Source organism: Pelodiscus sinensis, chromosome 5, assembly GCF_052426305.1.
Source record: "Pelodiscus sinensis isolate ZL-2025 chromosome 5, ASM5242630v1, whole genome shotgun sequence".
Classification (NCBI taxonomy): Eukaryota; Metazoa; Chordata; order Testudines; family Trionychidae; genus Pelodiscus; species Pelodiscus sinensis.
The window spans coordinates 59,480,596-59,497,683 of NC_143056.1; the positions used below are offsets into that span (position 1 = coordinate 59,480,596).

General features: G+C 40.3%; 1 protein-coding gene across 22 annotated transcripts in view; it reads left to right on the forward strand.

Annotated features, from left to right (window-relative positions):
- The window catches only part of RYR3 (ryanodine receptor 3), a 522,680-nt gene that overhangs the window by 504,004 nt on the left and 1,588 nt on the right, over positions 1 to 17,088 (forward strand). For all 22 annotated transcript variants that reach the window (XM_025189447.3, XM_075927047.2, XM_075927048.2 and 19 more), the window contains 6 exons: positions 940 to 1,000; positions 2,445 to 2,591; positions 6,389 to 6,523; positions 11,235 to 11,391; positions 13,561 to 13,625; positions 13,733 to 13,833. In XM_025189447.3, the coding sequence (XP_025045232.1) occupies positions 940 to 1,000; positions 2,445 to 2,591; positions 6,389 to 6,523; positions 11,235 to 11,391; positions 13,561 to 13,625; positions 13,733 to 13,833 (666 nt within the window). The remainder of the gene's footprint in view (positions 1 to 939; positions 1,001 to 2,444; positions 2,592 to 6,388; positions 6,524 to 11,234; positions 11,392 to 13,560; positions 13,626 to 13,732; positions 13,834 to 17,088) is intronic.

Sequence of the window (17,088 nt, forward strand, 5' to 3'; positions counted from 1 at the left end):
CTGGGAAAGAATTTGAGAGCCTCTCAGCACAAAGAACCATGGAGCATGCCCCAAGAAACACCTAGGTGAGCACCAAAAGAGCGAGGACACAGTAATGTGGGGTATGGCTTTGAAGTGGAGATGTGAGACGCTTACACCTAGGGTAGGCTAACCTCGGGGCCCAGACCAGTTTGCAACTACCTAGTTTAACTGTGCAGAATAGATGCAACCTGTCTGTTCAGCGTAGAGCTATATTATTCTTACTGAAACTCTTGAGACTATTGGAACTCTCTGGCTAAAGTCCTTCATATTATGAAAATGTAGGGAATGCTGTCTAAAATAGTAAGACCTGCACACCAAGCTTAAAATAATTGCCCAGCAGATACCAGTGTTTACAAACAAAATAAATAAGGGCACGTCTAAACTACATTCCTCTGTCGAAAGAGGAATGTAAATGACCCCAATTGAAAATGCAAATGAGGAGCATTTCATTTACATAATTGCGTGAGAGTGCTTTTTCAAAAATGGATTTTTCAAAAAAGAAACCACAGTCTAGATGGGGTTCTTTCGGAAAAAAAAAACCTTTTTCGAAAGAACTTGTACTCCTGAAAAAATGAGGAGTACAGGTTCTTTCAAAAAAGGTGGGGGTTTTTTTCTGAAAGAACCACTTCTAGACTGTGGGTTTTTTTTTTTAAAAAGCGCTGTCACGCAATTATGCAAATGAAGCATGAGATTTATAAATCGGGCTCATTTACATTCCTCTTTCGACAGAGGAATGTAGTTTAGACATAGCCAAAATGTGCCAGAAAGATTCTAGTTACATTTTATAAAAGAAAAATGTTGAAGTAGCCATTATGTGAAGATATGTTTGTGTTATTAAACGTAAGGAAAGGATGTAACTGGATTTATTAACAAATTAGGTCTGACATTTATGAGTTTCAAAATATTTGTACTCTATAGGTTAAGCTCTATTGATACAAAGTACCACATTTGGAAGCTTGGAGTTGTTTTCACTGACAATGTAAGTATGTTAGCCTAAAGAAAGGCTTTCATTTATTCTTATTGCAAATATGTATTTTGCACTCACAGCTATAGTTGGACACATTTTAATAGAGAAATAAAAGAGTAAATAAAATTGGCTAACATAAGAAAGTTGTCATATTTGGGACATAAGCATGTGTGGTTACCAAAAGAAATGCAAAAATTAAAATATACATTGATGAATTAATAGCTACATACTTATGCAATTAATGTAAACCTGTTTGTTCCTTTTCTACCTTTAACCATAGCTAACAACTTTAAGTTAAATTCTCTGCTGAAATATTTGTATTAATCTCCATGGGGCAGTATGCATGAGATACTTATAATTGTAATACAAGATTCTGGAAATTAATAGTAATGACTGGGTGGTGTTAAAAGGAATAATATTAAGGGGGTTATTTCATTCTGGGGTTTATTTTGAGTTCAGGGGACCAATTGCCTGAAGAACAAAGCCTTCTATCTTCAGAGTAGACAAAGCATAGTCAGTGTCTGCAAAAACTTGCTCTGTCTTATTCCTGATACCCAGAGAACAACTTTAGGGGTCTGTGATTAGTTCAGACTCCCTTAGAATCTTTAACTCCCACAACCATCTCTCTAAAAGTCCCTAGTCACCTTAAAATTCCCTCTTGAAGATGAGAGTTATATAAATCTTCTCTAGATTTTATTAATTCTGCTCAAAGTGTATGTCTACAGTGCAGCCACCACTGGCCTATGTCAGCTGACTCAGGCTTGCGGACCTCAGGCTGTGGGGCTAAAAAATACTACAGTCTAAGCTCTGAGACCCTCCACCCTCACAGGGTCCCAGATCTTGGGCCTAAGCCTGAACATTTACAGAATGATTTTTCACCCCCCCCCCATAACTCTAGTCCCATGAGCCTGAGTCAGTTGACATGGGCCAGCCTGTTTTATCCCTGTGTAACATTCCCTCAGAGTCAGCCAGATGAGGTGATGTATAAGACACTCCCTCTTCCCAAGGCCTGTATGCTATATCTATAGCAGTCTCAGTCCCTGGAGAAGCATCAGACCTCAGAAATTCAGATTGCATAGCAAGGTCTTCAGCTTTGTATAATGTTTTCAACCAAAACAAAATGGTTAAGGGCCGGGGGAATTCTGATTTTAGTAATTAACCTGTTCTGAGGAATATCATCAACTGAAAGATTTATAGTAAATGTCAAAGGCCTTTCTAAGATATGACAGCAAGTCTTTTTATGAGAGAAGTGGGTATGCTGGAGAGAGAGAAGATGATGGAATTCTTCTGCATAAAAAATATGGAGATGCTAATTCCATATTCATGTATGATTGTAAAGCTCAAACTATTAGATCATTGCCTACTGTTCAGATATCGATTTTGTGTATGTGAGCTGCACTATCCAGTACAACATGAGTAACAGTTAATATTCTCTAACATTTCACATTTTCGGTAGTCCTTCTTGTACCTAGCTTGGTACACAACTATGTCTATCCTTGGCCATTACAACAACTTCTTCTTTGCTGCTCACCTACTGGATATTGCTATGGGTTTCAAGACACTACGAACCATTCTATCGTCTGTCACTCACAATGGCAAACAGGTGAGTGCTGTATACGTGTAGTCTGAAAATGAACACCATTCATAACTATACTGAACAAAATACAGTAAAATGCCAATAGTTTGGCTTCCAATTGTCCGGCACTCCCGATAGTCCAGCATCGAAATGGCAAGAGCCTAGTGCAGGGGTGGCCAACCCGAGGCTCTTGATGGAAAAAAATTGCGGCTCCTGAGGGAACTGGGACGGAATCTGGAACCACTCAGGTCAGCCGCTCTCACGGCCAGGCCGCTATGAGCCGCATGCGCGCTCACAGCCTGCGCCGTTCCACTCACGGCCCCCAGCGCACTGTGTCATACCCTGCACGTGCACGCCAAGTCGCACGCAGCATCCCAGCCTGCACATGCTAGCAGCTGGCTGCTGAGCGCAGGCATCTGCGTCTGGACCTGGACATAAGGTTGGGGGAGGGAGGGAGAGATGCCTGGCTCTGGAAAAGGGAAGGGGAATGGGGGGGGGGGCGGTACGCATAGCGTCCCGGATGTGGCGCAGCGGCTCTGGCTCTGGGACCTGAGCATAAGGTTGGTGGGGGGGGGGGGGGGAGATTGAGTTACAGCAAGGAGGGGAGATGTTTGGCTCTGGAAAAGGGAAGGGCAGGGGAGGGGAGGGGAGCGGGATTGGGTTGCATATGGCGTCCTGGCCAGCTCATGTTCAAAGCCAGCTGCTCAGCACACATGCCCCAGTGCCTGGAGGGAGACGCACGGCTGTAGCGGCGGCTCCAGGACCTGAGAATTAGGTTAGAGCAGGGGGGAAGAAAGGAGGACCTGCACTGGGTTGGGAGTATGCTCCCTTCTAGTATCTCCTGGTAGTCCGGCATATCCAATAATCCGGCACCACCTAGGTCCCAAAAGGTGCCAGATTATCAGAAGTCTACTGTACCTGGAAACCAATAGTTTGAACAAGAAGTGGAGCTATTGAGTCTCTTTTCTATTATATAATGGAAATATATGTTAGATATGACAATATTATATATCTTTGTGTCATGGCCCCATAGTTTCAAGTGTTATGATTCAGCTGCTGCTTAAAATCTCATTTTCTGAAACACGGTATTGATGTTTATCAGACTGGACATACCATTTCTTTGTTTAATGCAAACCAATTGATATTTTAAGATTGCACAGCAGCAAAACCAATGTTGATATGGTTTTAGTTACCTTTTATTTACCAGCAGTGCACTTGTTCTGAGTTGGTCCTTTTATGTGGACCTTAATGACTTATGCTATTTAGAAACACAAAAAAGTATTAAGAAGACCGTTGTAAGTTTTGAAAAAATACCTGCAGTGCACAGTAGTTCCTATCCAGAATTTCTTTACATTAATGGTGTTGTTATTGGAATGTGCTTTCATTTAAGATAGTAAATACTGGGGGAAAGAATATGTGTTATTGTGTCATCTGCAAAACACACACACACATTTAGCCCTATACAGTTATAATATATACTATATTATAATCCTATCCCCATGGGACAGTGAATGCTAAAAATTCCAGAGTACAATACATAGCCTTCTGAACATTGGAAAAGATGGAGGAAAGGAATGGCCATTCCTAATGCCTTTAGAAGTTTGACCCTTCTGCAATTTGGAATCTATTCACAAATGTGGGCTTCTGGATTCATATGGGGACAAATCTGGTTGCAAAAATCAGTCCAAATGCCTTATAGCAATACAGCTTCTTCTTTGACACCTGGCCTGCTTTCTAGTCACCATCTGAACATAAGCAAAGGTAATTTAGCAACTCCTTTCTGTCTTTTTCCAGCCACAGAGAGCACATATTCCCATCAGCCAGGTGCCTCTCACTGCAACCCCTGAAAAATTCCCTCCTGTACATGCGCTTCCATTACCTAACTTCAACCTTAGCTCTAGATACACAAACCCCAGTCCCTTCTTCCATCTCTTCTTAAAAGCAGTACAGGTTGGACCTCCCTGGTCTGGCACCCTCGGGACCTAAGCTGTCCCAAACCAGGGACTTTTCTCCCCTGTGGGCTGCTCTCCCTCAGGCTCACTGCTCTGCCATTGGCCTGGCACAGCTCCCTTGCCTGCAAACTGCCCCGAGGTCTCCTGGAGTTCCTGGACAGGATGGCTGAGCTGCCACATGATATTCCCCATGGTTCCCAAACTGGGGCCACCTAGCCACCACCAGCCCCACTGCCGCCAGGGGTTCCACAGCTGGGATCACCCAGCCACACCATGCTACTGCTAGAGCTCGCCCCACTGCTGCTGGGAACTCCCGGGAGTTCCCCAACCAGGGCTGCCTTCCTCTGCCAGCCCCACTTCAGCTGCCCAATCTAGCCCTGTTGCCATCGGGGTATCCTGGGGTCCAAAGCTGGGGCTACCCAGCTGGCACCGGCCCTGCTGGTGTGAAGGTGACAGAGCTGCCTACCATAGGAAGCCCTGCTGCAGCTAGGGCCGGGATTCCCCAGCCGCCTGGCCCTGCTCACACCAGGGGTTCCTTGGCCAGACGGGAACTCCCCCCACCACCACCTGCTCCAGTCGCTGCTGGCCTAACCAGGACTCCCCAGTCCTGTATTCTCTCAGGCGGCTCCCGCTACTGCCTCCAGGGCTCTTTGGTCCAGCAAATTCCGTGACCCTGATTCTGGCTAAAAATGAAACCAACCCACATACATTGCACTGGCAGTCCAACTACATCTAATGTGTTACCTAATATTTTAATTCTGGATTCGATATGTTTTCTCAGGCTTTTATTGAGATGATATTTTGCAGTGTAGAAACTCAGAGCGTGTGTGCAGATAAAACAGCTTCAATTCAAGGTCATAAAACTACCATGACTACCCTCCCGAGAAACAAGTATTTGTGCTGCTGCTATCATCACGGTTGCTTTCAGCACAGACATGAAGAATAAAAGACAATGGCAGATTTTTAAATAGAGACACATATTTCAGAAACATGCCCAGTAATCTGCATAAATTACTAATTTAAAAAGCAACTAAAATGCTTGATTTTTTTGTACTTCTTTTAAATAGTAAGTCAATTCTACAATGCTTTTCAAATATATATAAAATCTCCTTTACACCTTTACAAAAGCATGATTCCAAAGTCAATGAGCAATATATTAGTAGCTATTTATGTGCTGAATTTTCTTGCTCAAAAGGGATTTTATTTGCTTAAGAGTAAGAATTTGAAATTTGAAATGCTGTTTTCAGCAGCTCAGTAATGAGAAACTCACCTATTGTATCACTTTGTCTAAATGGAGTTTTAGAACAGATGGCATCAGTAATACAGATTATTAGGATATTGAAAGAATAGGCAGTCTTAAAATAGGAAACAGTTCAAATAAACCCATATCAGTTAATTCAGTAAAATATAGTTTTCACTATTTGATATCCTGACTGCATGTTCAGTTTCACAGATCAGCTGGCATTTCACCTTTATCCCAAATACTGAATGTGTCATCTAACTGATAGGAGATTGCTGTTAAGCACATATTTTAGAAAAATAACGATATATCAATGTTTTCTAAAAACTACTCTTTTATCCACCAAATAAGGCATCAAATTATAAATTTAAGGTGTATTTCACCCCATTATAACCTGGTTCCTCAGAAACTGTATGTTGATCTAGGCAACAGAGAGAGAGTCCATGAATAGAAAACCCATCATCTTTCTTTTCTTTTTCTAAAAGGCACAGCATTGTTGAGTTTCAATATTTTTGGGCATCCAAAACATCTTCTAATTTATAAGTAGTTCCCTAAGGAAATTGGAATCAATCATGGTCTTCCATTATGATTGAAATTCACTTTTTTATGTCATATATTTTGCTTGTGTGTAGCTTGTACTGACTGTAGGACTCTTGGCTGTGGTAGTCTACCTTTATACTGTTGTGGCCTTCAACTTCTTCCGCAAGTTTTACAACAAAAGTGAAGATGAAGATGAGCCAGACATGAAATGTGATGACATGATGACCGTAAGTAAAATATCACTGGTACTTTTAAAATAGAAATGTCACCCTAGTTTTTAAATTTGAAACTCAATGTATCCCAAAAGCACTAGCTGAAATTGGGAGGGAGGAGTTTTCTATCATTAAGAGCTTGGCCCTTTGGGTCTGTTTGAGCTGCTTTGAACCACTTTTAACAGTGCAATGAATCTGGAAATTACTTCTGCATCCTCCGAAATAGTAGATATGCATTACTCTTGTTGTTTTATAGAGGGCATGAATGGGTCATTCTGGCATCATGGAATGGCTGAAATTAACATCTGTGAACAGGTCCATGTTTGGGTATCTGTGAAACTGCTTTTATTTGTGCTGAGGCAAGAAGAGACTCAATGAAGAAAAATCTAGTCCATCAGTAGCAGTAACCTTAAAGTTCCAGTCTATTGAAATATAGTTCTAATTTCCTCAGATTCTAGCGAGCCCAGAAAAGTGAAAGGCAGGAAGAAAAGAGCAATAAACAGCTAACACTCCAAAGCCCCATTCTTCTCTCTCATCCTCCTGTCAAAAATATAAAATGTATAGGAAATGCAAAAGTATCTTAGAAATATTTACTCTGGAGTGAAGCAGCTACTAGAACTCTTAATTTGCTCGTTGTACAATTTTAAATTTATAATGCAAATGGCACAGGACCAGAGAAGTGCTGGTCACAAAAGCCCCAAGCCCCAAAGCATATACTGCATGAATGTATTTTTCTTCTTTCTGACCTCTGTATAAAATATTTAATGAAAGTCAGATAAGTGAATAATGGAAAGAATGAACTCCATCCATCCAATATTGTTTTAATTGGTCCCTTTGTGGACTGAATAAAAAGGTCTGACCTGAAATAAAACTCATTTACAAGATTCAAAAATACATGAGCAGTTGGAATAATTAAAATATTTAGCAACATACTTTACATTTTGAACAGTTCTGCCAAATGAACTAAAATGATCCCAAGTTAATATTTTAATCTGTGGTTATATGAACAGCAGCATCTTCTCTTAATAGTAAAAATGCATTAAACATGCATAGTTCTATATTGAGTGTTTTGTTCTTCAAAATCAGATTTATAATTTATGTTAATTAAAGCAGGTTTCATTTAAAACTAATACTGCTGCCTGCTGTGACTAAAGAACATAGTTAGGGCTTTTCCAACTATATTTTTTGACATATATTTTATGGCTGACAATAATAAAAGGGTAATTAATATAACTGTTTTATAGGAGAAAGATTCCAGAAAGTCACCTAGAATTAGACCACATATATGCTAATTTTTAATATGCCTATATTATGGTTTGAGTATCTACATGTGTAATTGATCATTAGGTCCACAGTGAACATTTTGGTAGAAGTCGGAACTTCTGCATCTAGGACTGAATCCGTCAAGCTTTACTCAGGAAAATTTTTCCATGGAGGGCAGAATTTGGACCTTGAAGTTATACAGATTGTTAAAAAAATATTAAAATATCTAAGAGTCTGAGATCATCTGAACACAGTGGGATTAAATAGTCTTTTGCAAACATTGCATACTCTGCTTTTTGCTCACATTTCACCTCCTTTACTTTAATTGGGATTCTTGCTAAAATATTCTAAATCCAATTAAAAGACAAAGCATACATATAAAAACAGCATACCCATACTCCTCAAAAAACTTACAAGGATTTTGGATTATAATACATACAGTTGATGATGACAGAACATGATATATTTCATCTTGGAACATCAGGAAAAGGATTGTAAACAAAATAGATCTAAAGAATGCACTGAAAATAGTCTCATCTTAGTGGAACACCGAGTTGGAAAAAATAAATATGTCTTTGATTTAATTCCAATCATTTTATTTTAGTGTGCACTCCCCTAAATACTAAATCTGACTGTGAATATCAGGGTGTAGTTCATTATATACTGGGTATTTTTTTCTTTCTAACATCATTCTCCATGTGTTATTCTTTGTACAATTTACTCTCAGATTTTATTCAAATACAGAACATGAGAAATATGCAGAGAACATTTTGATGACGTATTTGTGCAGAAGATAAAAACATATTCTTCCAATGTGCATAGGAGAGGATACCCACTCTACATAGGTGTACATGCACTCAAGTTTCGAATATTTTGTGTAGCCATGTCATATGCCTTCTCATGCTCCCACATGTGCGTATAGTGAGCAAAATGGCCTCTACCCTCCCTCAGTTCCCTCTCAACACCAGGTAGTGAGGCAGAACTCAGACTGTGTCTGACCTGCTAAGTATCCAAACCTTCGCAAATAGTCCTCGTTCCTAGGTTTAGCTGTCACGATTAAAACATCAACAAACAAGAGAAGAGGAAAAGGAGAGTGCCCTATACAACATGACAAAGTGGCATGGCTCTTAAAATTGCAGATTCTAAGCCCTGAAGATTTAAATTCTGCTCTTTGTGGGATGTTCTACCTGGTGGACACTCACATCCCCAATAAATGCTCCAACTGCTGCTCCTTGTCCTCCCACAGTTGGAAATCAAGAGACATGAGATTCAAATAGCACTTCTTGGAGAAATCCTTAATAGTAGCTTTACATCCAAGGGAAGAAACAATGTACCATCTGAAGTCAAGAAGGCTCTCTTTTGCAAGTACCATAGCAACCCGGTTACAGAGATAAGAAGAGCCCCAAAAAGGTTGTCAAAACGAACAGAACAAGCCAAGGAACAGAACAAGCCCTTCTGCTTCCATCTCCACCCAAATAATCATCTTCCTCTCCTGAGAAATCTATGACCCTGTTGCTGACATCAACTCTAGATGACAAAGAAGATCTGAAACTCACCTGTCCTGCCCCCCTGGCAACATCTGGAGCAAAAAAACAGAGACAAAAAGGTAAAAACAAAGCATCTTGCCTAAAACTGTAAATACCTTGGATAGCAAAACATGCAGAAGAATTGACCTACCTATCCGCAAGGGCTTGAGGGACCCTTGAAGTGTGTCTAACATACCTTGACCTTATTTACTCCAACCTTAAAGCAGATAAAGTGGTACCAAGTACTAGCCAAAGGTTCAAGCAATTTGATGCACATGCTCCACTGGAGACACTCATACAAGACACAACAGGCTGCATCAAAGGAATGCCAAAGGACAAGAATCTGAAAAAAGCCTTCAATTTTTTTCAGCAGGAATGCATTCACTTCAGCCCTTGTGCAGTTCCATGTCATGCCTAATACATGATAATTGCATGCTTCTTCATAATGGTGTGGATCTGCTTTAAATTATTAGGCCATATTCTCTACAACTCTAGCCCTTGTCTGTTTTTTCCCTTAAGAAGAATCAAGGGAGCAAAACAGTTGTCATTATCTCTTGCATCATCAGGGAACTGTCATAACTACACAAAACCTGAAGAAGGGAATAGTATTCAAGACCCTCTTGCCATCTAGAAGGTTAGTTATGGGCACTTCTGGAAAAGGATGGCATGTCCACTTCAACCATCTACAGATACAAGGGAGATGGTCCCAAGAGAGACAAAGCTAGATGTGGTTTAGACCTTCAGGCCATCAGATGGACACGAAGTTCCTTCATGTCATATGGCATATGATAGTGCAGGTGCTCTTGGACAGCACAGCAAGATGCTTGTTCCTTCCCCTGTGCAGGGATGCAGTCAAATTGAAGAATTGGTGCTGCACCTTGATATCCCTGTAACTGCTTGGAACCAGAAACAGCTAGCCAGATGTCCTGAGCAGGCAATCTGTCATCAACCAAGAGAGGCCACTGTGGGAATCCATCACCAAATGGACATTTCTCTAGTAAGAGGAAATCCAGTAATAGACCTGTTTGCCACTAGAGATAATGTAGAGTGTCTCAGCTTTGCTACGGCTACATTACAAGGTTTTTTCCAGAAGAGGAAATGCAAATGGAGCACTCATTTGCATATATTGCACTCTCATTTGCATTTTCTCTTCCAATCCTTTTTGCGGAAGAACCCCCTTTTACGCAAGAACCATTCTTCCTCAAAAAATGAAGAAAGGGCTCTTGCACAAAAGGAGGTTTTTGCGCAAAAAGGCGCCATCTACATAGTGCTACACTATTGCATTTAAAAGGCTGTCAAAGTGGATAGTTCAGCATATCACACTGTGTTGGCCAATACGTCACTCCTGCTGACTATCAAGGCTCACTTGATAAAGCTGAAACAGCATCCTCCTCTTGTTCCCATGTTTCTGAAGCCACATGTACTGGACTTGGCTGCTAAAATCAATGCTAGAGTAGAGAAAGCAGTACTCCAAGCTCCATCAAAACTGGTATGCCTCACTGCTGCCATCCTGAAGAGGATACTGCTCACCAATCATCTACAGTGGGATCCACTGTGAAACATACTCAAAAAAGAAGAGTTACTTTCTCTATTGTGCCGGTAGTTTTTCACTATGTTGTAGTTTGTGTGGATCTCATAATCAGCCCTCCATCTCTGCTTTCAGAATCCCCAGCTAATATCGACTTGCCAGGAAACTAAGGGAGGGTCAAGATCATTCTTTCCTTTATACCCTCACATGGGAGCATGAGGCAGCAGAGTAACCCCAATAGACACTGCTGTGCAAAGGAGTCTGAGCTCGCTCACATGAGCACTTGCTACAGCTCATTACGACATTTCAAAGTACCACAGTTACCGCACAGTAAATAACCATTCTTTATCCAATATCAGCAATTTTAAATATGATGTTTTTGACCAGTGTAACTTTCTCTCCTTTTTAGTGTTATCTGTTCCACATGTATGTGGGAGTGAGAGCTGGTGGTGGCATTGGGGATGAAATTGAAGACCCTGCTGGGGATCCTTATGAAATGTATCGAATTGTCTTTGACATCACATTTTTCTTCTTCGTCATTGTCATCCTACTGGCTATCATTCAAGGTATTTCCACTTACCATACTAAAAATCCTTGGAGTCTAGTAACCTTTCTTACTTCTGCAGTGGTTATCAACTGCTCATTGACTAAGATAGTTTAAGCAATATTGCTACATTCTCCTTAGCAATTCATAAAACAATTCACTGTGGAAGAATTAATATAAATTATCCATAAAATATATACATTGTCCCAAGCACTGGACATGACACCCAAAAACGTGGTTTAACTGGACTGCGACTTTGTGACACATCTGGATTCTGTATGGCAGTAACTTACCCAGGGCAGGTCACCCTTCCTTCCACAACCTGCATCACCTAGTGGGGGGGGGGTGCTCTCAAGTCTATGCCACTTTTCACATCAACATGGGCCCCAAACTATTGCTGGGCTTACACTGTCTTCCCTTTTGTATAAGGATGGAGGTAGGCACGTGAGAAAGAAGGCGCTGTCTCCTTATTGTACCAAACATTAGTATCCCAAACCCCTTCCCAGCCTTTTCCTGATCTGTTTCTCCATTGGGTTTCTCAGGGTACCAGATATCCTATTGATCCATTACCTGAACTTGACACGTGACCTCGTGAATTTTACAATCAAAACCTATCCACCTGATGCTTGAGCTGCTGAAAGGAAGGTGAAATGGCCCAAAGGCTAATCTGAAGGGGAAAAATTCCTTCTGTGCCCAAAAAAGGAGACTGGCATTATGCCCACAGTAACATCCCTCCCCACCCCCATTCCACACATACTAGGGAAGATGATTTTGCTCACAGCACAGAATAGCACCTCTGGATAGGGGAAGAGTTACTAAGCCCTCCATTGAACTAACAGGCTTACAATGAAACCAAGGAAGCATGGGTTCTTGAGTTGATGAGAAGGAAGTGGAATAAAAGGGGGGAAGGGTAAAGAAAAATCCTTAAACTCTGTCACTTATTGGCCCAGCAAACTCTACCAACTATACCTTAGTGGAGCTGGGTGAATACTCGCACTATGTATATCTGAGTTTAGGGAATGTAAGTAACTAGCTGACTATCTGATAAGCATATATTTATCGGATAGTCGACTAGTGACTCAAACAGTCGCTTCTTCCCCTCCCCCGCACCCTTTGCTGCCTCTATCAGAGAGACGCAGCAAGAGGGAGCCAGTGCTGGGGGTAGCTGGCTTAAAAGCTGGTTTCCCCCCCACACACACACTATCTCCATGGGGGCGGAGGAGGCGTAGCGGGGAACTAGCAGCACTTCTGTGCCTTTGAAATGTAGGAAGAGCTACAGCAGACACTATGGTCCTATAGAATAGTCACAGATGTTTACATTCTACATGCATTTGTATTTGTTCTGAGCTCATTGGGTGAATTCACTCAGGAATCTGGAATTACTAGGGAGTGAGGAATGCAGAATTCCAAGACTGGCTGTGCAGATGCCTAGTTTTTGAAACATTATCCTAGGTGGAAAGGGGCAGCAACTGGTTTTACCTATTTCATGAGGCCTTGGAAGTTTTAAGACTCAGTTTGAATTGACAGATGGAGAGTTTCTTGGGCTACAAACTGCCCTGACCTAACACTCAAGAGAGGCAAATTCTTAGAGAGGGTTTGAAAGACTTTGATACCTATCAATCAGGGACTCTCCTAAGACTCTTTTAGGGGCCAGAACCATGCACTGAGAAGCTTAAATATGCCTTTAGAGCCTTCTATTGTTTTCTCTGCCCGACTTTTATCCTAAAATAAATATACTCTGCCTTCAAAGAACTGTTTGGTTACTTATAAACAGTGGCCTATACTGTTCATAGCCCTTTGAGAGGAAGCAAAGCACAGGTGTTAGACTTTAATGTCAGATCTATTGTCATAAAGCCAGTGCATTGCACAGGTCCCTGCCCAAAGATAATTGAAGGCATTTGTTGAGCAGATGAGCACAAAATTTTGACACTATAAAGGTTTGCATTTCAATTGCGAACTCCTACAACAAGTGCAATGCAAATAATATTAGACCCCGGGCTATCTGCAAGACCCCATGCTATCTGCATGACTTGGATTGTTCTAACTACAGGCATGATGGTATTGAGTACAACCTGACCCTGTACTATCTGATGTGCTGTCCTTTCGATGCAGCCTAAAACAGCTACTCCTCCACTTGCAAAATTAATATTGATAGACTTAATGTGTCAAACCTTTCCCTTTAAAACAACAGGTCTGATTATTGATGCCTTTGGTGAATTAAGAGATCAGCAAGAACAAGTGAGAGAAGATATGGAGGTATGAACAGCCATATTTTATTCTGTACTTCTTCATAATATATCTAAACTGATAAGAACCTAGATTAATGTGTTAAGTATGTGCTAAAATATTTTTTTTCATTCTAGACCAAATGTTTCATTTGTGGAATTGGTAATGACTATTTTGACACAACCCCACATGGTTTTGAAATGCATACTTTACAAGAGCACAACTTGGCAAACTATCTGTGAGTATATTTTGTTACTATTTATTTCCAATGTCTTGTTATTCGGAAAATACTCTCTGGAGGCTTTCAGTACAAGAACAGTATACTTGGAAAAGCGCATATCTGAGCAGGGCTCAAATGTCCCGAGAGAGGCTAATAAGTGACTGGTCTCTACTGCCCACATTAGCAAATACTCAGAAAGAGAGGAACTGAGTAGCATTAGATGGCAGTCCTTGGATCTGTACATGCCACCAAGAGCCTAAAGTGCATTGGAATATTCTGATCTCAAGATCATCTCATATATATTGTTAATCTCTAAGGTGCCAGAGGACTACTCATTTTGTAATATTATGGGCACTCACCTGGCAGATGACTTTGTGTATTAAGACATTTGCCTTAAGAATAAACTTATTTCTTTGGTTGGACACATGGCTGCTGATTTCAGTAGTTTTACCAGTGTAGACTTGGGCCCTCTTGCTTGCATTAGCTCATTGGATTAACATAAACTTTGCTTAAAAGTTTTCTGGCTTATAGTAAACTAAGTTGTTCAATTTCCTTAATATAAAACCAACAGATTTTACAGGCTCAAAGAAAACAGAGGAAAGAAAATCTTGCAATCAACTCATCTAATTAGGGCTGGTTTTGTTTGTTTTGTGAGTCACTTGTGGTCAGAATAAAAAAGTATCAGTAACTCTTAAGGTGGAAGAACATGGTTTTGCTACAGTTCTCATACACAAGACAATTATATTGTAGTATAGGAATTCTATTTTATTTCCCTGTCAGTGGAAATGCTATGGTGGATCCTAGGATATTTTTGTGCCCACTTTCAGAGTGAGTTGTATATTATCTCTTTTGTCTGTCCATTAAGATGGAGATTAAATGCAACTTTTGCACTATTTCTTTGTATCATTATAAATATAAATTGTCAAATCAGCTCGCCGCTAATATATTTTCTCAAGGAGTACAACAATGACTAAACTAATACATGCATTGTAATTGATTCATGACCAAGTTTAAATCTAACTTTGGCCACATTTACAATATGCGCGGGAGTTTGTCTTGTACATAGTCAATACACTTTCACAGTATAAAAGTACAGCATGAAATTTCTGCTTTGGAACAGCACAAGGCTATAAGTTGGAAGATGAAGGGAAGTTATCTGGGAAGTACCTGAGTTATAAATTTGGATGTTTATTTCAAAATCACTTGTGAAAATATATGTACAAAAGAGAACAAAAACACCACTGTATGACTTAACACATCACAACTTGCCATCAGAGCTTAACTAAGGAATATGCTCAGAGAGAACTGGTGGAGACTGACTCTCTGTTCAAAATTATTTGACTTTATATTCTAAAAGCTTTAAGAGTGAGTGGCTTATGATGAGCTTTCAGATATTCTTGGGCTGTGTCTACATTGGCACAGTCTTGCGCCGAAGTGGCTGCTTTTGCGCAAAAACATGTTGCTTGTCTACACTGGCGGGGAGTTCTTACGCAAGAACACTGACCTTCTAGTGTGTGAAATTAGTGCTTCTTGCACAAGAACTCTGATGCTCCTGCTCAGGAATAAGCCCTCTTGTGCAACTGTTCTTGCGCAAGAGGCCAGTATAGATAAGCAACATGAATTTCTTGCGCAAGAAAGCCTGATGGTTAAAATGGCCATCGGAGCTTTCTTGCACAAGAGAGCGTCTACACTGGCACGGATGCTCTTGTGCAAAACACATCTCTTGCGCAAAGGCATATGCCAGTGTAGATGCTCTCTTGCGCAAATACTTGAACGTTAAAGAGTATTTGCGCAAGATCATGCCGATGTAGATGTAGCCTTGGTGTAGTAAGGGGCTAAAATGCTGGGTATGGTTCTCTTCAGTATGGCTTGAGAGGGATATGATAGCTGGTATTCAATCTTTTTATGAAGTTTGATGATCTTTCTGTATCAGGAGGGTATTTTCATTCATTTAAATATTATTAGAGAAGTCAAGACTGGGATTTTCAGGTGGAGTTGGGAATCTAAATCTAACTTCTCTAGGATGCTTTTAAACTCTCATCCCAAAAGGCCTAGGACATCCCTGTCAGCTATGCTGGATGATGTCTAAGGAAAAATCATGCAGTTCTTTCCCCCGTCCCAAATGTGTATGAATGTTAGAGGCTACTGTAGCCCATACTGTGCATTAAATCCTCCCACAATACCCCTCAGTACTTAGCAAGTTACTCAAACTAAACAATTTCCTCAATAGCGCTTGATTGTATCCTAAGATACAAATTATAAAATCAATTATATTAGAGGGTTTGTCTTCAGTGCAGTGTTAGTCCTAGTCACCTACAATCAAGTTAACTCCTTTTGAGTTGGGTCAAGTGAGAGGAGTCACACTGAAAACACTCAAACTGTACAGAGTGACTGGATTAGCACTACTAAGTAGCTGAATCTCTACTGCATCACAAGTTTGAATGTAAGCAGCCCTCAATCTTTAACAGACTGCCCCCTCATGAGCTACTAGGTTCAAGGTTAAAGTACCACTTAAATCAAACTAGATATTTTTACGTGTGCATGGAAGTTAGGATAGATGCAAGTTATAAAACTGTTGTGAAGAAAAGCCCAAAGTAAATTCAAGCTATACAAGGAAATTCATGTCTGATAAGGCCAAAAGAAACGATTAGGATCATCTAGTCTCTCCTCTTGCATAACAAAACCTATAGAAATTTCCCTCAAATAATTCCTAGAGCACAGCTTTTAGGAAAACATCTAACCATTTAAAAATGGTAAGTGATGGACAGTCCTCCACAACCTTTAAGTAAATTGTTCCAATGGTTAATTACACTCACTGTTACACATTCTTTCCAGGCTGATTTTGTGTGACTTCCATTTCTTCCCATGGGAATGGGTTGTATTTAATAATGGGTTCTTCAATGAAGTAAGCAGAGATACATCTTTCCCATGTAGATATTCAGACTGTAATAAAATTACCCTTTAACTTTTGCTTTGTTAAGCTAAATGAATTTAGATAAGGTAGGTTTCTTTTCTTTTTAGATACTGATAACTGGGATTTCACATCCATTGTCTGTGTTAACACTATCATAGGAACTAAAAACTGCAGAGGGAAGGAAACTTGGAGGACAGAATTCGGCCCTGAAAGAAACCTTCTAATTTTATAACCTCATGTACACCATTAACCACAATGTTGTTTTGTTAGCTAATGTGGAGTTCCCTTTATAGTTAATCTCTGATTGTCAGGAAATAACTATAGAGATAAAATGCCATTTTAGATTTGCTATATTAACA